At 40.2% G+C, this 23,955-nt stretch overlaps 1 protein-coding gene across 3 annotated transcripts in view; it reads left to right on the top strand.

Annotated features, from left to right (window-relative positions):
- Positions 1–23,440, top strand: part of rreb1b (ras responsive element binding protein 1b) — a 43,922-nt gene extending 20,482 nt beyond the window's left edge. For all 3 annotated transcript variants that reach the window (XM_034314896.2, XM_026940997.3, XM_026940996.3), the window contains exons 2-12: positions 7,699–7,785; positions 7,861–8,120; positions 10,846–10,932; positions 11,539–11,702; positions 16,138–16,279; positions 16,439–16,581; positions 16,658–16,847; positions 16,963–19,516; positions 19,630–19,794; positions 19,926–20,681; positions 20,783–23,440. In XM_034314896.2, the coding sequence (XP_034170787.2) occupies positions 7,701–7,785; positions 7,861–8,120; positions 10,846–10,932; positions 11,539–11,702; positions 16,138–16,279; positions 16,439–16,581; positions 16,658–16,847; positions 16,963–19,516; positions 19,630–19,794; positions 19,926–20,681; positions 20,783–21,204 (4,968 nt within the window). In that variant the 5' untranslated portion in view covers positions 7,699–7,700 and the 3' untranslated portion in view covers positions 21,205–23,440. The remainder of the gene's footprint in view (positions 1–7,698; positions 7,786–7,860; positions 8,121–10,845; positions 10,933–11,538; positions 11,703–16,137; positions 16,280–16,438; positions 16,582–16,657; positions 16,848–16,962; positions 19,517–19,629; positions 19,795–19,925; positions 20,682–20,782) is intronic.
- Positions 23,441–23,955: the final 515 nt, after the last annotated feature.

Raw genomic sequence — 23,955 nt, 5'->3', positions numbered from 1 at the left:
ATCTACGAATGAAGCAACAGTTGTGTCACGTTGTATTTCCTCAGAATAAAGGCATCCTATCGCTTACCCCTAACGAGAAAGTACCAAAAGCAGGAGAAGAGGGGAGATGGTATTAAGTAGAAGGAGAGATAAGGTGAGGAGATTAGAGGGACGAGCTGTCAAACCAGTTCAGCCTGAATCCCCTTCCAAGGTTCTCCTTTCTGTGAATCCTTCTCTGCATGTCATGCAGCAGCCCCCACCTTTAGCAAGCCTCCACCTCCCACACTCACTACCCCTCCTTCCTCATCTCCACTGCACTGAAACTGATCCAGGAGCCGCATGGCCTGTGGAGCCAGCAGAACGTGATAGCTGGTCGTGCCAACACTTGCCCGTGCCACTCACTCTTTGGATGCAGGAGCAGGTGATCCTGAGACTTCTTGCAAAAGCGTAGTTTCATCCAGAAGTGTGTAAACAAGTTGTGAAATTGTTTTTTTTTTTTTTTCCCGGATACCTGACAAGTGCCTGGCCCCCTTATAGTGTACCATTGCTTGTTGGTTATCATTGACCAGAATTGAAACATATATTTCGCTGTCAGGTGTGGGTTCGGGATTGACATCTTTTGCTCATTCCTAATCCCCTAATCCTCTCCATCTGCTTTTGTCCACGGCTCTCTTCCCATCCGTCCATCCTTGCATTATCCCTTTATCCCTCCATATCACTTTGCACTCATATATATATAAATGCCAGTGTGATTCTGTTGTACATCGAGTAATCGAGGTTCATCTGAGTATCATTAGTATTGGCTGGCTGTTTGGAAACCCACCTGGCCTTGATAGGTTGTGTGGTGGCAGGAAGTGTCAGTTTACCAGCTTAGAGAGCAGAATAAGAGCACACCCGTTCTCCTGTTACCATCAAACAAAAAACTGGTGCTCTGAGATGATGTCACTCTCTGTCTTGGAGTCTTTTCGGACGAGGCCTTTGCCTTATCATTGCAAGAGAAGACAAGACACCAAACTTTTCCTTTTCCTTGTTGCTAGAATAGTACCATTAAGAGCCAAGTTTTACCTGGAAAAGTGTGGTGTACCTTTAAATGAGCTTTCATAGTAGTAGGTCCTTAAGGTCCTTATACTTTATTCATGTTTCCAGGTGAAAGATGCATACTGAAGGTACAAAAGATGTGCCCTTGACTGTTTAGCCAGTACCCAGTAAATCAGCTGATACCTCTGTCAGTTAGCCATTATTAATTTTAGTCACTCAGAAAATGCTTTTGTTACCAAATGATTGGTGGATATTTTTAGTTATTAGTTATTAGAGATATCTTGACCCAATTATGACCAGTATTGTCCGGAAATGCTTCATTAGTATTGGATAGGATGATCCATATTCTCGGATCCAGTCTACTTCTGTATTTTTCGTTGATGCTGTAAGTTTTTCATTGATGTCATGTGATGACGACTTGATGGTTGACTGGACTTTTAATGTAAAGTCCGCTTGCTCAGCGGAGATCATTATTTCCATTTAGGCAGAACATTAGCTGAAAGATAATGACCATAATGCCGTCCACACAAATATCTTTTAAAAAACTTCAGCAAATATGAAATGGAAAAAAACAAAAATGGTCAGGGATGGACGAATATCGGCTTTTGGCCTTTGTACTAAAAGTTCTGATTTTGGTATTGTATCAAAAATGGGGAAAGTAAATGGAATCGGTGCATCCTCCGTGGTTCCTGGTTCGATCCTGAGCTTGGGTTAATGTCTGTATGAAATCTTCTCCTTGTGTTTGCATGGTTTTCCCAGGTTTTTTGATGTCCTCTCACCCCCTAAAAGGAGGCTGATAGGCAGATTAGCTACTCTAAATTGTCCCTAGGTACACTGAAATGGACTGTCTTCCCAACCAGAGTGTATTCCTACACAGTGTATCCCAGGATAGGCTCCAGATCCACCAGGATGCTGACTAGGATAAAGAATGAATGAATTACTTTTCTTCTCTCATTATTATTAGTATTGTTGGATGAACTCATCCTTGTATTTCAATTGTTAGGCGAGGATGCATGGTTGGTTTGTAAGTGTTTTGATTATTAATATAATGATGCGTGTGTGTGTGTGTGTGTGTGTGTGTGTGTGTGTGTGTGTGTGTGTGTGTGTGTGGTTCTGACGTGTCTGGCCCTGATCTCAGAATAGGAAAGTGTCAGAAACATCTGACACTATTGACTGAAGTGTGCTCGCTGCCTTGGGTTTAAATAAAAATATATCCCATTCACTGCCTTGGATCTCTTGTCAGCAAAATAGATCATTCAGAAACTGCAAAGGTACAGAGGGTGATGTTGAAGAGGTGTTGCTCAATCTCCTGGTGATCTTTGTCTGTGTGTGTGTGCGTGTGTGTGTGCACACATACTTTGGCAGCTATGCATTCCAGACCACTCCCAGCTCTCAGCACTGTAAGCAAAGCTTCAGGCCTTTTGAATGGCATTCAGTACTTCTGATGAAGGATGAAACACACAAGTAGCATGATCAGATGAGTCTGTGCGAGTTTGTATCGTTCAAACCTCACCCATTCCTGTTGTCTTAGAAAGAGGCCGTTTTGGGGCATCGGGGTGTGAATGATGTGGCGTGTGCGATGGAGGACAACGGCAGGCCAAGATCACAACAGCAGTGATGGAGGGGGGTTTAGAGGAAAGGAAGGAGGAGAATGGCTCAGGCATTCCGCAGGCCTTCCCAGCCACCACACCAAACAGGAAATACATGAGTTCCCTACTCTACCGGGAGAGAGAGAGAGACTTTCCATTCCTTTGTGTTGCTCGAAAACATTTAGTTGAAAATGAAAGAGGCTGGGGACGGACGATGCAGGTATTGTGTGTGATACGCAGAGGTTTTTTTTTTCCAGCTCCAAGGGAAGTTTCAAGAATTCTTTTTTGTCCGTCTTGCTGACTCACAGATGTGGGTGTGTGTGTGTGTGTGTGTGTGTGTGTAGCAGTGTGCATTTACAACACTACAACCATCCTTTCTGAAGCAGCTCTGCCAGTAGCGTATGAACTTTTCTCCACCCTCCTTTTTCATCTTTTCATCACGCAAAACAAAAAGTAGACTGGTTCCTCCCTCATATCTCCCGTTCTCTGTCCAGCGCATCCTGGCTAAACACATTTTCTGCACTGTAATTCCCTGCATCTGTTGCACTTGGCTGTGTTTACTAATTCATTTTTTTTTTCTGCCAGAACTACTATATTAGCACATTAATGGCTGATGAGAATTTGAGTGTTTTTACATTCGGCCAGAATACTTGAGTTCGCACTCAGGACCGATTCTGAGATTGTTTAAGGGCTAGGCTCTCACATCTCACGTGTTTGCTTTCACATAGAAGAATTCCTTTCGAACTGTGGATCGATTGCGCAGTTCCATGCATCACTTTTGTGCATGTAGGTTTGCAAAGCTGTGGGCTAGGTTCATCCAAAACGACAAAGAACAGCTACATGGAATATCATCGTGCAGGAATACACGCAAATGAGATTTTTAACCATGCAGGACTGTATGAGACGATGCTTTTTTTGCGATATTCTCAGTACAAGCATTCGGACCACAAATGTGAGCTAATTGCTGTGCTCTAGTCCTATAAAAATCTAGTTTTTTTTTTTCTTTAAGGTGTTCCATCTCATCCGCTGACCATAGCAACAGTTTCCCCACCATCACCATACTTGAAACAGGAAGTAGTGTGACAAGCCAAACCAATGACATTACTCAGTACTAAGCCCCAAGAGTGGATAGATAACTTCCATCACAGTTTGGTGAAGGCGAGTTTTCAAGAGTTTTCAAGATTCGTTCTGTCCCAGGCTTGATAACAGTTTTGACAGGTCACCAAACATATCAAACATTCAAGACAGGTGGTTCCAAGGATGAAAAAGAAGCAAGTAACCTGTGATTTTACTATTGGTTATCAAAAATTGGGCTTAATCCAGGTTTTCGGAAATGTTTTTGTGAGTGATTTGTTAGTTGTTTGGTTGTAGAGTCATGGCCTGTGCAGCAACGTGCGTTTTTGTGCGTTTACATTGAGTAATGGATAAGGGTGGGGCAGCAGCACATGTTAAAAAATAGACATGTAGTAGTGGCTTTGAATGTTTCTTTTCTTTTATTCTAAATCGAGGATGATTGTTGGTGGGGAGGGGACTCGGAGATAATCATAGCCTTCTGTAGCATGTGCACACAGGAGCAGAGAGAGAACGAGGGAGAGAGAGAGAGAGAGCAGCAGTCTTCCCTCGACTGCTCTCTAAGCCACTTCCTGCTTTTGACTCTCAGCCCAACCCCCCTACTGTTCCTCTCTCCAGCCTGTGAGCCGATTTCAGTCAGCGAGACGCAGACGGCCCGGCCCCTTCGTGTATTTGCGTCTCCTACATCTCCTTTTCTGACTATCCTTCAGTCTCTCACGTGACCATTTCTCTGCGTCTCTGACTGTCACTCTCTCCTCAGCCTCTATTTTTCTGTCTCTCTGTCTCTTTAACTCTGTCTCTTTCCTCTGCTCTCCTCTTAGGAGTGCTTCATCTCTCTAACGTCTCTCTTTCTCAGTGGCCCCACCCTCCTCTCTCTGGGACGGGCCCCCCTCTTTCTCTCAGTCTGGCTGTTAGTATCAGTCTCCTGCAGCTGCTGCAGTCCTTTGCCTTTACTGTTTTTCGTTCTAGGCAACATGGTGCAGGCTGTTGATGGCTGCTCGAGATGCTTTGATGCAACACATTTTCTTTTTTCATGAGCAGAGCATTTTATGACTTCCTCAAATCTCAGAAAAGAAACCAACAAACTCGAGTTGAAGGGCAGCAATTCAAAGAAGCAGAGCTGACAAAAAAGTTAGCATATTGCTTCATTTATAATGATCGATCTACAGTGCTTAAGGCCTTGGACCATTTATTTATTTCACGTTCCAGCTAGTGTGCATGGTTTCTAGTGCTGGTTAGGTTCCCGTACTGTGATCAGTCAAAAAAGTTTTGGATGTTATTTTGCAGCACAGCCCAAGAGACTAATCTATTCAACTCCACATTCAACAACATAATCTTGATGAAATTCTACATAAATAAGCACCAGATACTCATCTTAGTTAGTCAAAATACTTGAACTGATTGTCTAGGATAATAAAAAGTAAGTCTCACCTTGTGTAACTATTCCACAATTTATAAAGAAAAGTTATCAGTGATCATTCAGTTGAATAAGAAAAGTCAATACCCACTTTATCAATTCTTTTATTCTTTATTTTTTAATGATTTAGCCACAAGCAGCAATCCACGGGGCCCAAGCACACTTCGCAGATATCGCCAAATTTACATTGGCCATATATACAGTGTAAATTTGTCATAGTGGCTTCTATTTATTTATATCTATTATATCTAAAATAATATTTACATTTTCTGTACTTATTCTACAATTCGGAAAAGTAACAGCAGCTATCTATCTAGCCAGCTATCAATGTATTTGTTGATTTGAACAGTGAACAAATAAATTAGCAAAGGCAACAAGCAGGTTAATTAAATTCCTCCTGAAGTAATTGTATATAAGAAAGAAAAATAATGACAAGATGTAGGCTATGTTATAAAAGCTTTTATTTGTTATAAATATAGTACTAAATATAGCAGCCCTGCTGTAAAGTCCCACCTGGGGGTGGATGGGGAGAGGGATGGGGCAGTGTAATCGATGATTGTCATTGTTCAATGTTTTAGAAAAGTATCGGGCCTATATAATTATGTTTTAAGATATTTTTGGTACACATTTTTAATATTAAGGTGTCCATTTCATTGCCGCATCCAGCCAATAGTGTCTCCAGGAATAATTTCAGAAATCACATAAAGCTGTAAATCATATTACTCATGTGTATCCCCATATTGCTACTTCAACTAGGTTTGTCCCCCCCTTCTGCCACTGTTCCAGTTTCAAACTTAACAATGCTACCAATATTTTGTAAGTTGTGGAGCAGGTTCTGCGAATAGCTGAAATCCATACTGTCTTCCTTCCTCTGTGTTATGGATGCTCAGTCTGGTAGCCACAGTGCTGTTTGGCAGTCTGCACATGAACACACACGTATGGCTTGTGCTGTGAGAGGAAGTTGAGAGATAAAACCCTTCCTGAGGTGTGTGGCTGCTGAATTGAGCGAGTACCTCTTAGGGGATCTCCTGATGCTTCTGTCTTTCTGACCATCACTCTGCAGCATGTTAGAATGATGATGCAAATGATTAACAAAACAGCCCAATTATATATGTAAAGATAAACCATGACATACTGTGGCCTTAAACTTACGCTGAAGCAGTCATAAATCATGCCAAGATCAACACAGCTCTAACCGTCAGAAGGCATATTGTTCACCAGGAAGAGTTATAAAGAAATATTAATGCTACTGGAAGTCACTTGTTCAGCGGTATGTCAGAATCGACCCATTTGTTGCGCCAGATTTTGCCCACACACTGGATTCTTCCAACAGACTAAAAGACTTCAGACATCAATTCTTGTATCTCAGGGATCTTTACATCGCTCTGTTACTCTCGTTTGTACTCTTCCTACCATAATCCCACTCTCCAGTTTCGAGGAAGGAGGCTTCCAATTTTGAGGCTCACGGTTGCTTCGTAAAGTTCTTATTTTTTCTCATCACAATTCTGTCTTCTCCAGATTTCTCCAAATTTGCATTCTGGCCATGACTGTTTTTATATGGATTTGATAAACAAATGTTAAACAAATGTAATTAAATTAAAAACATATGTAATAAACAGCTATTTTATGTGATGTACTCAGTAATGATTTAATTTACATATACATTTAATAAAAGCTTTTTTGAACTAGATTTAAAACTAGATTATTTAAAATTCACATGCTTTTTCGTCAACTTTTTTTTTTTTTTTAATCAGAGATTTTTTGTTTTTGGAATGACCATCCTGCATGTTAATGGTCGTTTTGTATAAGTAATACATTCACAGAAAAACGTAAAGAAAAAGGCGGTGGTAAATGATGAACACGACTTGTATTTGAATCGAATCAGCTTTAAATGTATCGAATCAAACGCTGGTTATCACTTGTCTCTAATGAAAACATGTATTTTTAATATTTAAAATATATATTACAAATTATAAAAATGACAAGAGAAAAATAAGTAACATTTGTTAAAAGAATTGTTAAAAGAATAAAATAATAAACAAATCATTGTAAAGTATTACATTCAGGGAAAAAAAAAAAACTTTTTTTTTCTTTTTCAAAGATTATTCTTTTCTCATTAACACAATTCTTGGAACATCCCAGAAGAGGACAAGTTCTGTCTGTTGAGCTCTATATAAAAACTCAAAGGACAAATAGAAAAACTCCAAAGAGTGTATGTAATAATAATTTAATTCAAATTTCCAGTTGAACAATTTGTAGTGTCTGCAATACATATATAATAAAAACTTGTACTCTGTACAAACAGAACTATCTACCGAACTTTTTTGGGTGTGCAAAATATCTCTTCAGACCTTGTCCTCTAGGCCGAAAGGTCGGAGGTCGAATTTGAAATGGCATTGTAGACAAAAATGTGTCCTAGGTCATGAAGGAGGCATCACCTGCTGTTAAAATAATGGGCCTTTACATTTTCCAACCCAGGAGACTGCTTGTTTTTTATCCATTCTTTAATCGAATGAGCTTCTGAATAAATGCTGCTCTTAGATTTTACTGTGTGTAGATGATATTGTAGATGATATATATATTTTTGTTGTTTGTTCTTTTCAGCCATGGAGAGTGCCTTACCTGAGAAGAGGTGTGTTGAAGATGGCAAAGCCACTCAGCAGCGAGAGGAGCTTTCCACACCGATGGAAGGTACGACGTCACGGTGAAACCATGCCGAAGTGCTTCGTTACGTTGTTCTGACTGTTAATGTTCATGACTTTACAGAGAAGCCGCAGGGTGAACCGGACCATCCCGGAGTGCCGGGAAAGGAGAACGGAACTGAGGAAGAGCGAGAGAAGGAAGGAGCTGAGCAGGAGGAAGAAGAAGATGGAGAGGAAGATGGAGAGTCCTGTGCCAACTCTACAGTGCATACTGAAAAGAACACTGGCCAAATGAACGGGGACGCAGACACGGCTGCCTCGAACGCGTCTCCTAAAACCCCCAGCAAATCTCCCTCTGCTAATCGCACCGGCAGGAGGAACCAGGTACGTCTGTGTTGTTTATATTACTGTTGTAGGAATCTCTGTGTAAATGTGTCATGTCTTCAAAATCATGCACTACTGCACTTCACTCTTATTCTGAGTTTACACTCGCGAGCAACAATGCAACGGGTAACAATTTACTTAAAAATTAAAGAAAAACTTACTGCAGTCTCATCTTTTTCTGGGTTTTACTACAAATTGAAAAAATAAATTGAAAAAAATTGGTATATTTGTAATTAATTATGTATTTGGATGAAATACCCAGAAGACACAAAATTGGAACTGCAAGTCAATTTCTATATAATTTACTTTAATTACTCATTTTTAACATTTTTTTAAATTTATTTTACTTGTCAGTTTTTAGAAATTTTGTTTAACTTACTAATTTATTTTTGTTGTTTAAATTTTTTGTATTTATTTATTTATTCTTTCATTTTTAACACTTGTTTTGTGAAATGTATTTGTTTATTTATTTATTGTCTTTCATTTCATACATTTTTGTTTGGTGAACTTTGTTCATTTATTGTCTTTCATTTCAGCAACTTTTGTTTGGTGAACTTTATAGGTTTGTGTGTTTAAAGCTGTGTTTCTCTCTGAATGTAGTAGTGCTGTATTCATCAGCCTTCTACAAAAACTGAAGTGTATTAGTCCAAAGTGCTGTTTGTTATTCACGTCACTAAAGGAGCTGATGATATTTTTACAGTTGTACACAAAAGTTCGGGAACCCCTGGCCAAATCTCATGTTTAGTTGATTTTTGAAGTGAAAAGAAGAAAACACAACCTCTACAGCAAACTATTACAAAAATTACATTTTCTGCAAATTAATTTAATGCATGGTTACTTTATATTTGGTGACAAATAAAATACTAATTCTTTTTTACTTAAAAAAAAAAAAAAGAAGAAAATATGTAATGTGGTGGAACATCCTCGCCTAAAGCATGGTAAACAAATGAGGGGCAAAACATTAGTAAAGAACACATTCCGTAAGAGAGAATCATCCATAATAAGAAACACATACAGTGGCCCACGTGTTTTCTTGACATTAAATCACCCCAGAGGTGCTGCTGAGGGCAGGATTTTACACGGCTGAAACGAATGGCAGCAAATGGTGCCCTCTCAATCCACCCTTTGTCAGCGGCCATGCGCGTCTTACGCCTCCAATTAAAACACTGAAACGCTCCTCTGTGGAGAAAAAAAACAGGTGTTTCAACCCCCTCCAGCCTTCATTCAGCAGCGCTGAGTGTGTTTCCATGCGTTTAGCTGCCTGTCCCACATGTTCTTGATGCTCAGTGCCAGCTGGAGCTGCTGCCTTCCTCAGGACACATGCAGAGGCCACTTGTGGTGCACGAGTCCTTCCATAAGGACCCGAAAAACACAGCAGCTTTATCAGTACGGTCCTCTCAGCCTCACGCTGCCTGCACCCCGGGTGTGTTTCACCTCTCAGATTTCACACCAGGAGCTGAGCTTTCTCTCAACACTTGGCTTTAAGAGGGACGTTGTTAAGACCTATTCTGAAGTTATGTGAAAATTGAAAGTAATTTAAGGCGAACATTTAGACTATGTTGAGTTCCTCCATCATCAGATGTGGGCAATAAGACAACAGTGTTATCGCAAATTTGTCACAGTATGCTTTTTTTTTTTTTTTTTTTTTTTTTTTTTTAAGCATATCATCAGCGTCATGAAAACATCAACAACAATCAGCTGCATATTTCAATAAAAACCAGACCTTCTAACCTTCTAAACGAACAGCAGGACTACTCAATTAAAAGTATATAGTGCGAGTATAAACACTTGGATGTTCTGTTATAGGAAAATTATCAACGACGGGTGGTATAATGAAATGGTGTTACAGTTACCACTCAGAATTTGATTTTTTCTTTTTTTTTCAAGTAACAGTACATACTGAAGTATTTTATTCATCTTGTACTATAGCCATCTGGCAATAATTTATAGGTTATATTCATTAAACAACAAAACAACTTACTTCCTGTTCTCATTTACATTATAGCAGCTATAAACAGCCATTCCTTCACCAGCCTCTCTGTTTCTCTCTCTTGAAGTTGATAAGACAAAAAGTGCGGCTTGTCATGATACTGAGAAACCTCAAAGCGTAAACTCCTCTGTCCTGAAGACTTTCCAATGGTAGAAAACCTTTATCAAGAATTCAGCAGCTCTGTGTTTATATTGTTTATAAAGTTATTTTACTCCTGTTCTTTTTTTTTATTTAAAAAAAATACCGAATTTTAAGCATCATTGTATTCAAGGGCTTTTAAATGTGGTACTTCTCCTAAAAAGGAAACTGGAAAAAGTCTTCAGCTGTCGTAATGTTTTTGCCGTATCATGCATGATCTAAGCAGAGAAATATTGAGCTGTTTTAGAGCTCGTTATATTTCTGACCATCCTGATATTCTTTCGATTTTCATATGATGTATTTAAATATGATGTGAAAATGGATGTACGCTCAGTTCCACTTGAATATATGTACAGATATGAAGTATGCTGGTTCTTCAGATGTCATTCAAGTGGTTTTAGCTCTGAATGGTGTAATACAGAGAGCGAGTGTGTGCTCACCTGTTGCTGTCTCTCTGATAAGATGCTTGATTCAGTCTCACATGTCCACTTCTCAGGCCTCTGTCAGTCTGACGCTTACATAAGAGCAGGTCTCGAGTGTAATTGATTGTTGTTGTGTCTGAGTGCTCTGTCTATAAGACTTTCCTCTGTGTTACAGGAGGTGAAAGATCGCTCCACCTTCATCTGCCCCCTGTGTGATAAGAACTGCCAGACGCAGCATCATCTCACTATGCATATACGGCAGGTACAGAATAAAAGTCAATATGACGCGATGCGAATATCAGTGTTTTGATTGATGATGTATCCCAGAAATCAGACAAACAAACACGGATGACAAAGTGTTGGTAAAAAAAAAGTAGTCTTGTTAATGAACCAATATGAGGAGATTTACGATACGTTGAATGGAAAATATTTCATTGCCAATATCCCAACGTTGCAGTACAACTAAAATTAACAACATGTCTATTTTTGGGATGTTCACCCGTAAACAATGTGATGTCCCACTTTAACTGTGGATGAACACTGTCAAAGTCGCATGACTCACAGCTCAAATTCTCTTGCTTTTCTGCCTCCAAAGTTTACAGCAAAGGCAAAGAACCTCCTCATCAGAGTTACAGAGTTGCACCAATCTTAATTTCATATGCATTACTGAGAATAATAAATCTAATCTAGACAGCAAGTTAGACTACTTCGTTCGCTGATACTAGCTAGGACTGGGATAACCATTGTTATTTTTTTTTTTAAATTTCATATCAGCGTGAATGGTGCTCTAGCTTTTTCAGAAATAAAGAAAAAAGTGTGGAAAACTTGTAAAATAATCGTCTTTCTTTTTGTCCTGGCTCATCCGTAGCATAATACAGAGATTGGGGGGAATGACCACTCGTGCAGCATCTGTGGAAAGGCGCTGAGCTCGGCCAGCTCGCTGGATCGCCACATGCTAGTCCACAGCGGAGAGAGACCCTACAAATGCTCAGTGTGTGGTCAGACATTCACCACCAACGGAAACATGCACAGGTACCAAAGACATTCAGATCTAGCGCTAATCCTAGATTTTCTGGATTTTTGGAAAGGCTGATTTCAGTGTCATCTGTCATCAAATTTGCACTGGAGATTTTGGTCCATTATCAGAATGCGAGAATACTTCTTGCTCAGCTCTGGGGCCTTCCAGGAATAGATATTCATATTAAGATCACGTGCCACTTTAATCGCACCCAGACGGACTCATTTCAGCTAATTATGTGACTTATAACTTCAAACTGGTTGCAGCAGAACTAATTTCGTGGTTTCTCATCTGGATTTTCTCTCTATTGTAAATAATTTTGAAAACTATATTGATTTTGTCATCAGTTCAGTATTATGGGGTGTATATTATTTTCTTTACTACAAAATGTGGAACGGGGTGAATACTTATCTATGGCACTGTAACAGACAATGTTGTGTATTTGATGGGTTCTGAAAAGGTTACGCTGTAACATTACAAGAATACTTGTACAAGAAGACTGTTATACACATAATAATAGTTTACCTCAGTGTTAATAACAGTTTACTCAGAAAAACTAACAGGGTGGGAATTTGGCTGCCGTCGACATGCTAGTCATTAAATTCATATGAACACAATTCTTATGAGTGAATGCGGTCAGCAGTTTAATTAGCAAGCGCATGGCTTTTGAATAGCTGAAAATATAAACATTTCAGTTAGATCTGTTGCCAAATTAGTAAGAAAAGAGTATACACTATAAAAATGACACTATAATTGCACTTAACAGGAAAACTGAACATCCATGAGTTGTAAACACACAACGATATTTGAACAGCACCTGATATTATAAAACACTAGTGCTAACATTGTAAGAACATGAATAAATGTTGTGTAATTTTCTTTCGAAGAACCAGAAAAAACAAACTGAGAGTCTCAGATGTTTCTAGAACTGTAACAGACTCAATGTGGCACCGCCATGAACGAGTGTGTGCTTTTCTTTAACCTTTAACCTACATTATAATGTTAAACCATTGCTTGTTTATCTATATCCTGATCATTGACGAAAAAGGAACCATGGCAGGCATTGCTAGCTAACTAATGCTAATACTAACTAGCTACCACGTTACAAATGGTACCTGTCAGGTCATGCTACTTTAGCTAGCTAAATATAGTCACAGGAATGATTTCTGGCATCACCAATCTCTCTTTTATCAAAACCACCAAGATAGCAGATGCATTTTACTAACTTTATTAACTTTTCTGAAGTTGTTGAGCACTGCTTGGTGTTATGGAATTGCCTTTGACAAGATCAGTGCTGCCTCAAAATGGCTGAGTCAGATAAATGCTGCCTTCCAAATAAAACAGAGTGGTAGATGCATACTTTAAGTGTCCACAACGTAATATAGTGTGTATATGTATATCACAGAATATTTCTATAATGTCTTGGTAATGTTTGGTACCACCTTAGTTGTTAATATTAGAAACAAAGCTAGCTAATCAGTTAGTTAAAAGTCATCAAATGCACAAATGTGGAGGAAAAAAAAGGATCATGTGTGTAGTTTAATTTTTTTTTCCCCAAAAAGGCCTTCTTTTAATTTCAGATCTGCTCATAAATTGTTTTAACTGACCATATAGCTAAAACATGCTGTTTTTTCTACGGACTAGAAGCACTTAGCGTTAGCTCTTTTCACTTCTGCTCTTTGCCTGAGATTGCTGTGTAGAGAAACAACAATAAGCAGATGTGATGCACATCAACTGACATCATTGGAAATGTCAGAGACTTAGCTGGTACAAAAAAAAATAACGCTGATGAGTATAGACCTTAAAACATCACACAGATGAAATCATGGTTACAGTTATAAAGTATCTGGAGCATGTGTTGGCCAAACTGTCACTTCTGTAATGAGGGAGTGTTGGAGGAGCAAAAGGTCTCTCTGATGTCTCTGCTGATGTGTGAACTCCATTTAGTTGCCCTGGTGTGGGTTGCATCAGGGCCTTAAGATAGAGATGTATGCACAAGCTTCTGTGTCTGTGTGTGTGAGATAATTCTGTTTGCACGCTGCACTTGAGTGTGTGTTTGTGCCCGTTTTCGTTTGTGGTGGCGCGGCTATGGGATGAGCATAGAGGCCCTCCTTGTGCAGTTGAGACATGCAGGCATTCCAGATGGGGGTGGGAGAAGAAAAGGAGTCTGAGTGTGTGTGTGAACGGGCGAGAAAGAGAAGGAGAAGGAAAAGGAGGGGGTGGGGTTTGGGAAAAAGATGTGCTGAGTATCATTTGGATGCTTTAGGCCATGCTGAGGCTGTTTATTTGCCAAAAGTGAGAAGGAAGTGCTGCGAAGGAGAGCAGGTCTTCTTCGTCTTTTGTGATCGATGACCTCACTGGTCGAATCAGCTCTGGATAATCTTGTCATTGCAAAACACACGGCTGCAAGAAGCAAAACTTTTGCTGTGCTCCACAGCACCCTCTGGCTGCACAGTCCAGGCATTGCAGGAGGAAAGTTCTGAAATTCTGCATCAAGTCATCTGAAACCCAGGAACACTTTTAACTCCTCGCTCTTCTGGCGTATGCTCATTGTTTGCTCAGTGTGTTCACTGGCTTTCTTTGGTGACGAGTTTGTGAGTGAGGCCAGAGAGCTGCGATGTGAGATGGAACAGGATTCAGGCTGCCGGGGTTGGGTCCACATATGGACGGCCCCTCGCTCCATCTACTCTGCTATTAATATCCATCCCCGGCTGCAGAATGTAAAACAAGCTTCTGAGCGCTGTGCCTGCTGACATTTATCCTCCCTCTCCCGGTCAGGCATGTGTGCTCTCACAGAGGTAGACATGCATTAGGCCTGTCAGATGTCGCCCAAAATGCCATTTGAATTTCCACTCCATAAAATGTCTGTCCGTGCATTCCTGTTATTATCCTGCATAGAAAGAGCTACATGGGGACACGTGAATATCAGTTTTTGTTGCATGCATTTTGTCAGCTTAGTTTTGATGTAAAGGGATGATATATGGAAATTCTTCACTTAGACTGTGAACATTGCCCTTTCAAGATGATGGAGTGGTCTTCATAGGTGAAATAGATTATTTAGTCGAGTGCACCTACACCGTCATCAGGGTATCGATAAATTATACTGAAGTGAAAGTATAGATAATGTGTCAAAATCTTAATCAATTAAAGTATCCAGGCAAAAATTTATTTTCAAGCGAAGGTCAGAAAGTTGCTACTTTTATATGTACTCAAGTACTAAAAAAAAAAAAAGTAAATCTTTTAAATTGATGAAATTAAGTAGATCACAACACCTACTGTGCCTCAAACTTCATTAATTTTATTTTTTAAATAAGTGATATGTAGGGGAAAATGTGTTAGAATTCAGATAACTGCAATTTTAATTTATCTAAAGAATCTGGATATGTTTTTAAATAATTTATGTATGAAAGTGTTAAATAGAGAGCCTCATCATCCAGTGTAACACTATAGCAATTTAGATGTTTGAACAAATCTACTTCCCTAATAATGCACTTGATTCATTCTTGTTGACTTTGTCTCAGAACATGAGAATGATGCAGAGTCTTGACTATGCACATAACCTTCTTTTGCATTCAGGAACGCTGTAGTCCAACATACCAAGTCAAGTTCTTTAGTAACTTGCTGTTTAACCAACAGCTTCAGCTCACGAAGCATCATGAGGCACATATCTGGTGGAACCTGAAAGGTGGGTTTGTTCGTGCAAACTGCTGTAGGGAGGGGGCAGCACACGTTGCAGCATGTCGTAATGTGACTTTCCTCGACTCACTACGGTCTGACCCCTCGGAGAGAAAGCCCTCTGCTGTCAGCATTGAGCCTGTGCATTTCCTCCAGCTCATGCAGTTCACTGAACTCCACACTCATCAGCTCATTAACTATAGAGCCCTCAAAGCCTTGAACTAAATTTGCATTTAATTTTTGATAATTGCGTGAGATCAAATGCAAAAACAGTTCAACTTCTAATTATAAACTTGGATGTTTCTCCAGAACTAGCAGTATGTCAATGAGTAACGGGTCTAAATTGCTTATTATAACATTGCTAGCACATACAGCGTAAACATTATGTAACTATAATGTCTGGTCAAAATTCTTCTTTTCTCTTAAACAAAATTTTTACAGAAATTGTTGGTCCATTCAGCTTAACTTCCAAGGACAGTGTCTTGGAAATGTATTAAACATACTGTGTAATGAAAAGCACAAAGAATAAGAAAAATAATGGGACTTATTTCAGTTCCGAAATATTATCATTTAGTTACAGGTTTTAGTTTAATTGCAGAAAGATGATCTTGTACCATTTACCAAATTGTCTGGCTTTGCTTGCTCATCATTATTATTGAGGTGTTTTCCCATCTTTCAATAAGATCATGTAATAGAACACATGTGCAATGTTGGTGGATGCCAGTCATCTGATTTTGATAACATACTTAATTTCATACATTTCGATTTCTGTAGGCACATGAAAATTCATGACAAGGGCCCAAACGGTGTCCCAGTCTTGCGTCCCATTTCCCCAAACAAGCGCCGCAAAACCCCCAAGAGGAAACTAAGTACAGAGGATGATGGAGAGAAAACCAATGAACCACCCAATAAAAAGGTACAATGCCACAAACAGTCTATTTGTGTTGGCTTGGATCCCACTTTTTAATACAAAAACGCTAAAGCAACTTCATCATTTAATAAAGAAACATTGGTGAAGACAGAATTGGCATAAATTTGATTTTTTTTTATATTAATAGTCAGTCTTTTATGTTAGGTATTTGTAGTGCATGAATCAGGGGAGCAAAGCCCTGCCAAGCGTGAAGAAGACTTGTTGCACTGTCCAATCTGCTTCAAGACATTCATCTGTAAATATGGTTTGGAGTCACACATGGAGACACATCCTGACATTGCACTCAGGTACATACAAAAAATCATTCATATACAGGCATGCATTTACTTAGAACAATGTTAACAAGATTCTCTTTTTTGCTAGGTGCAACCTGTGTTGTATCACTTTCCGTACCCATCGAGGTCTCCTTCGTCATAATTCCGTTATTCATAAGCAGCTGCCCACAGATCCCAATGGACGGCCATTTATCCAGAGCAACCCTTCCATACCCTTGGGCTTCAGTGACCTATCCTTCATCGACTTTTCTTGCAGCAAGTTCCCCCAAATCGCACAGGTATAGATTTATGCAAAAAAATACACTCTAACTGGAAACTAGAAGGATTGAAATGTTTACTTGTCCTGATTGGCCGTGGCTCTTGAAAAAATAATTTCAAATTTGTTTTCTGCAGGTCTGGTGTGAGACAAATTTGCGACGTTGCTCTAGCAAATTCCATAGGTTTATTTGCGACATATGCAACAAGGCCTTTCCTCTTCAAGTGTCTCTAGATCTCCACATAATCTCTCATAAAGACAATGATGCCGAACCCCAGAAACAGGAAAATGACACTATTTCAGATACAGCCAAAGACTCTGGAGATTCCAAAGAGATAATTGAATCAGAACCACAGGAGGCCAGCATAACTTTAAATGGGAAGAAAGATTTTATGGAGTGTCTTGGTCTTCAGCATTCTTCACTCAATAAGCCTGAGCAGCCTGAGGAGGAGAAACAGCAAGAAATTTTAGACAGCATTCGTTTTATTCGTGTTGAGCCCTCTTCAACAAATCTACCTCAAGAGACCAATAGTAATCTTGGCCTCTGTCTCCTAGATCCTGTCTCTCTTCAAGGCTTGAACAAGGGCAATGGTCTCAGCCTTCTGTCACTGCAGGGTGGTTTAGTTGTCCGACCTGTCAGTCAGACAGGAGTGGAACTTGCTGACATCCAGCAAATCCTAAAGATGGCTGCTGCTATGCCATCTCAGATGACTTTGCCACTGCTTCCGAAAGGTCCAGAAAGTCATCTGCAGGCAGAATCCAAACAAATTACTCCTCTCAAACCCAAGCCACTGGTGACTCCTCGATCCAGCATGGGAACTTCCACACCACCACCGCCAGTCATGAATGCCCAGCAAGCCTCTTCAGGTTGTATCAGCCCCAGCTTGCCACCCCCTACAGCCCAACTTCTTACTTCCAAACAGTCCTCAAACACCCCATCTTCCTCAACGTCTTCCTCGCCTACAAATTGGGAGAACGCACATCTAGCGGGAGATGGCACAGGGGCTACAATTGTGACTACTGGGGATATTAAGCAAGAAGAGGTCCAAGATAAAGAGAAAGATATAAGAACCTCAGGTGGCAAAAAGATCCCAAAGACAGAATACCCGTGTAGGTTCTGTACACAAGTGTTCTCCTTCCCAGGAGGCCTCCAGGCTCATATGCGGGCTCATCACTATGGAGCTTCTCCATACAAGTGTAGCATCTGCACCTACACTGCTCCGGATAATGCCACATTAATGCGCCATTTACGAACACACAGTGGTGAACGTCCCTATGTCTGCCGCCTCTGTCACTACCCCTTCACAGTCAAGGCCAACTGTGAGCGCCATTTGCGCAAGAAGCACATGAAAAACACTCGAAAAGAGATCGAGAAAAACATTGAGTACATTACCCCATCCTCAAGTGCAAGCAGTTTAGTTGGTACTACACAGGAACTTGTGGATTCGGCTAATATTGGTAACACATCCTGTCGCTACTGTGGAGAGGACCTGAAGACCTACAGGGCTCTACAGATTCATCTCAGAACTCTCAATGGCTGTCAGAGGAAACCATTTGAATGTCGCCAGTGTGGAGCAGCCTTTCTTGCCAAAAGGAATTGTATCCATCATTTGCTTAAGCAACACTCAGAAGTCCAAGAGAGGGAAATTGAAGATCATATAAACACTCTTGTTCCCGTCACAGCTCCTTCATCTGTCCAGACCAACTCTCCTGTTCAGTCTCAGCCAGGTAAACAGAACCTTAGTACTTTCTCTGAAGCTGCAGTTCAAGACCAGCCCTTGGATTTCTCTAGCAAAACTTTGAAAACTATTCATTCTGATATAAAACCAGAGGCACCTTCTCCCTCTCTGTCAAATGACTGCTCCATGGAGCCTATCGACCTGTCTATTCGTAAGGGTCCGGAAGGAAAGAAAATAAAGGCAGAACAAGTTGATACGACTTCATTGTATCGCCAGGAAGTCAAAAAAGAGCTTCCTTCCCAAAGTACAGGCAAGTTTTTAGGAAAGGTCTCGGGTGTCCATGCATCCCTTCCAGCATCTATGCCTAGCCTTGCTTCTACTCTGACAAGTGATATGACCAAGCCCCCCATACGCCTAAAGCCACTGCTGCCGAAACCAGTTGCTGCCTCCAATGCTTCAGAAATGCCACCTCTGGCCTCCATTGCCCAAATCATCTCCTCTGTGTCTGCTGCCCCAGTGCTGCTCAAAACAGGAATAAACTCTGAGAAAAGTGATGGATCTATGGGTGGGGAAACACTAATTGATAAAAAGTGTTCCAATGGCACTGCTAGTCCTGGGTCTTCTTTCAGTTGTCCTTCCCTTGATGCATCAAAGAGGAGAGGCAAGAAGAGGCCATTCAAGGATGAGATATGTGATTCTACACATGCATCCATCAGTGGGTTTGACTTGGAGTCTAGTGGAGAGTTACCAAGTGTGGAGAAGATGCTGGCCACTACAGATGCCAATAAATTTAGCTCCTACTTACAGCTGAGGCAAATGGAGCCAGAAAAGGAGAAACAGTCTGCAAGTGAAGAAGAGAAGGAAGGAAAGGAAGACAAAGAGAAGGTTCGACCACGAAACAAAGGGAAGAAGAATGCCTACTCAAACTCGGTGCAGAAGATGAAATGTCCATACTGTCCTCGGGTGTTCCCTTGGACCAGTTCTTTACAGAGGCATATGCTAACACATACAGGTCAGTTGTGCTTTGGTGTGAATCCTTGCCGTAATAAACATTTCGCTAACCCCATATAGACCATTAGAAGCAGTGAAAAGTAAGCAGTAATGTTGTAATGGTGTTTCTCTTAGGCCAAAAGCCATTCCCTTGTCCTCAGTGTGATGCGTTCTTCTCCACTAAGTCCAACTGCGAGCGCCACCTTCTTCGTAAGCATGGCATATCCAGTCGCAACACACTGCAGAACACTGGGTCACGCCCAAAAACCAAGGCTGATGAGGGGTCACAGGGAAGTACAGGTATGACTGCCACAACCCTTAAGATCCTTGACATAAAAATTCTTGTGGAGATATGTTATTGGTTTAAAATTTGTACCAACTAATCCTTAAGCCTTTACTGGTACTCATTTAACATTTAATTTATTTTGTAGAGGGTGTTTCTGATTCTGAACCTGCTGTCATGATGGATGATTGTCCTGTTGATCCCAAAAAAGAGGACAAAACCACATCTTTTGACATGGACTTGACAGAGCAGGCTAAAGATTTAGCCACAGAATCACCAGAGTTGAATAAAGATCTAGAAAGCTCACAATCTGTTGAGAATGTTCACATGAACACAAACAACAACGAGAATGATGATGACTCTCAGAGCAACAAGAGCCTTGATATGAATGTTGCCAGCAAACCAACAGAACTCAAACTCTCAGAAAGTGAGCAGGAGCAGCCCGAGGCTGCAGAACCTGCAGTGGAACCAGAGGGTCCTCCATCAGAGGAATTTCCTCACACATGCAGTACCTGCAAAAAGACCTTCCGGCATGCGGCCACACTCAGCCGGCACCAGAAGATTCACTTGTTAGACAACCAGAATGAAGATGGAGGAAGGAAAGGAAGAAATCAACCTGCAGTATCCAGTCAATCTCTTGACACCAGCACCTTGCCAATAAAGGAAGCTGAGCAGGAGACAGGTGTGGCTGAGAAAGAGGAGAACAGCAGCGTTGTGGAAAGTGGTGCTGAGGAAGATGAGAAGGAGGGACAGAAAGAGGAGAGAAATGAAGAGGAAGAGGGTGGTTCTTCAGAGCTTGAATCACCAGGAGGTAGACCTGACAAGAGGAAGAAGATCTGCAATGTGTGCAGCAAACGTTTTTGGAGCCTACAAGACTTGACCAGACATATGCGTTCACATACCGGTAAGAATACTTAAGTCTGAATATATAATGTAGAATTGTATTGAGTTTTGAGTGAGTTGGGGAATTTGACTTTTTTTCTTTTTTTTTCTTAAACTATTCAGGAGAAAGACCTTATCAGTGCCAAACATGTGACCGGACCTTCACTCTGAAACACAGTCTGGTGAGGCATCAGCGTATTCACCAGAAAACCCCAGACGACCGAGGAGGAGATGAGGCTGATGGAGCAAGAGACGATAGTGCTGTGGACGGGGAAGATCTACGGTGTTCTTCTGGAAGTGAGAGCGAGACTGCTCCTGCTGAGAACAAGATGTCCAAGATGGAGAATGGCAAACAAGCAGAGGAAGCCTTAGAGATGGTGGATGATATGGGGGTCAAAGAAGAGGAAGCATCCATAGCAGAGGCTTCCAAAGAACTTCAAAAGAAGGAGCTTGATGAATTGGATACTAAGGCCCCAGAACCCAAAGATGTGGCAGATCCCAGTCTTAAGGATGACCAAGGATCTGCAGACAAGCCCGTTGTCTAAGACATGTTGATTCTCTTAATCCTGTGCCATACTTCCATGATCTTACACAAACACTAAAAGACAATGCAGGGTCTGGCATCTTCATGCGACATTATAAAAAAAACTGGAAACTTTCTCTCAATGCCTTAATGATTCTTTTGTTCCCCCAGAGATTTGGATCCACTGCACAGTATCATTTTTAATCAAATGTATATGATTGCGTGTTTTTTTTTAATTAATTCTATAATCCTTATATCAAAATAAATTAGTGTTTTGTATGATAAGTCAATGATTTATATTAGCACCATTATATGTATTATTCTTAAGTCGATTCCACTTTGTTTTTAGTCTTCTTGATGAGTTTTGCTCAAGTGCCTGAGAGCATATCTCTCTGAACCTTTGTCCCAAATAGGCTTCTTTAGGTTCACTCAGTGGCCTAGTATACTTTTGGTTAGTTTGGGTGATCATTGGTCAATGTTTTTTGGCAATATTTGCCAGTTTTTGTACATTTTCTTCTCTATCGAAGCTCACTGATAAACGATGCTCTCTGGGCTTGCAGTGTGTTGAACATAGAACGTAACTGGTGGTTGAGACAGCGCCCCCTGGTGGTTTGGGGTGTAAAGCCTGACATTCAGACACTGCCTTTAGGCAAAAGCTTGTATTAAGTACACTTGGTTTAAAAATTAGCAAGTATGGAAGCGTTTCCAAATAAGAATACGGATCTATATGATCCGCTTACTTCGTGTTCGATGGATCCAGTGGACATTTTGGTCCATTTTCTATTTCAGACTTGAGCACAATTGAAATCAAGCCAAGGTTTTACACAATGCATCAGACAGAAGTGTGCTTTGCAGTACACATTGCATTTAATCCCAATGTGAATCAGAGTCTATTGTATGTTTTAGCGCAGTGATGTTTGTGCTGTGGGTTTTATACTTGAAATCGCCCTGCTGTTTGCCTCGACTTATACAACTGTGCTGTTCACACTGCCTCCTACTTTTCATATTCGTCTCTTTAGTACCTCTGCATTTAGCAAATCTAACCTCATAAACCTCTAATTAGCTGAATGAAGTTTATCTTTAAGACTCAGATGATCAACAACGAAATGCTGCATTTCGGAGCCAAAAACTATGCAACAGACATGTGCTGATAATCGGTTATACAACATATCGCAATATTTGTATTTGGGCACTTAAGAATAGGATTTCTAATGTTGCCTCAAAAAGTAGGCAGCATATTTGTGCAACAAATGTGCCTCTTTGGTAAAGGGCCATTTTTTAACATATCAGCACATGCCTTCTAAATGAACAATAACACAGTTCAAGAGTAATGTTCAATTTCTTTACATCTTTAAACTTTAACCCTTCAAAGGCCAAACTGTTCATTTATTTTGAAAAAAGGTTTCACCAGCTGGGATTCAAGGAACAGGGTTGGTGATTTTGCGGAAAAACAAATCATTTTTCTACTATGGTGTGTTTGAGAAATGTGTGCGCTTGCTTGTAGTGTATAGTGTGTATGCGCAGGTCTATCAAAGATAAGGAGAACACACTGAATATTTTATGTATTTATTGATATGAGTGCTCGGAGCTAATGTGGACTCCCGTATGAACGCTGAGGAGAATCGGAAACAATGACTGTAGCGCTGAACAATCTTGAAGTTCTTTATATTATCACTTATTTTATGGTTATGATTATGATGCCTTGAGCTATTTGCCATAGATTGTTTTATTAATGTCATTTTTGTTTGTTTATTTGTTTGCATTAATTGAGTTAAATCAGCCCCCACCAATACACATGTGCATTAACTAAATATATAATTGTTATTGAAGCCCAAGCTTGAATTAGCAGTAGAGTAGTGATTTTTGCATGTTTAATTAAAATGGGTGGTTACCAATTCTTCTCTTTCTCAGGGGCTTTTCAAATTATGCATACTTAAATCATCTGTTTTGTGGAAAAAAAAATCTCATTTCTGCAGCAAGCTAGAGCAATCACTACAGTTACAGCATATGCATATGAATGTGAATTCACCTCAATGTTCATCATCACCCTCATCCTCTGTAATTCTGCATGTTTCACCGATTTGTGTTGATCACTGTAAAAACAAATGCATTTGTTAAAGGGATTGCACATGTTTGTCTCTCATGTTCAGTTTTAGAAAGGTTCTTTTGTTGATTTGTTTTGTTTCTGTACATGAGTACTCAACCCTATTTGAAATCATTCAAGCAATAAATATACACTAAGAAAGAGTGAGAAATTACACAGAGCTCTGTTTTTTTTGTTGTTTTTTTTTTTTATTCTTTAGGCTTAGTATAGTTTGTCAGAGGGATGTGTATTTTTATCTATGTGCACCATAGAATGAACATTTTTTGGTTACAGGATCAAAGCACAACACAAACATGACGATATGTGCTACACAGAACAGCAGGAATTTTGACAGGATGACAAAATGTATTGTGCCAGGTATAGTGTGCGAGAACGTAACGCAAAATCCACAGTGATGTACATGCTGGACAAGCAAATACACTTACACAATTATCAAGGGTTGATCACAGTGTAAAGGGTCTTATTTAACCTGTGACTTGTTCGAGTCACAAAATTAATGACGTGGTGGTATGATGCAACCTGACGTGAAGGGAAGTCCCTGTTACCACCCCAGAGTTGATTATTTTCCTTTTTAACCCATTTATACTTATATTTAAAGTTGTGGAACATCCACGAAACAAGTTGGTTCATGTTATCACTTAGGTTATAGCAGCTATAAAGTGCCGTTCC

The sequence above is a fragment of the Pangasianodon hypophthalmus genome, chromosome 21 (assembly GCF_027358585.1).
Source record: "Pangasianodon hypophthalmus isolate fPanHyp1 chromosome 21, fPanHyp1.pri, whole genome shotgun sequence".
NCBI classification, from domain to species: domain Eukaryota; kingdom Metazoa; phylum Chordata; class Actinopteri; order Siluriformes; family Pangasiidae; genus Pangasianodon; species Pangasianodon hypophthalmus.
The sequence above is the reverse complement of the archived record's forward strand: the minus strand, read 5'-3'. Positions and strand labels throughout refer to the sequence as shown.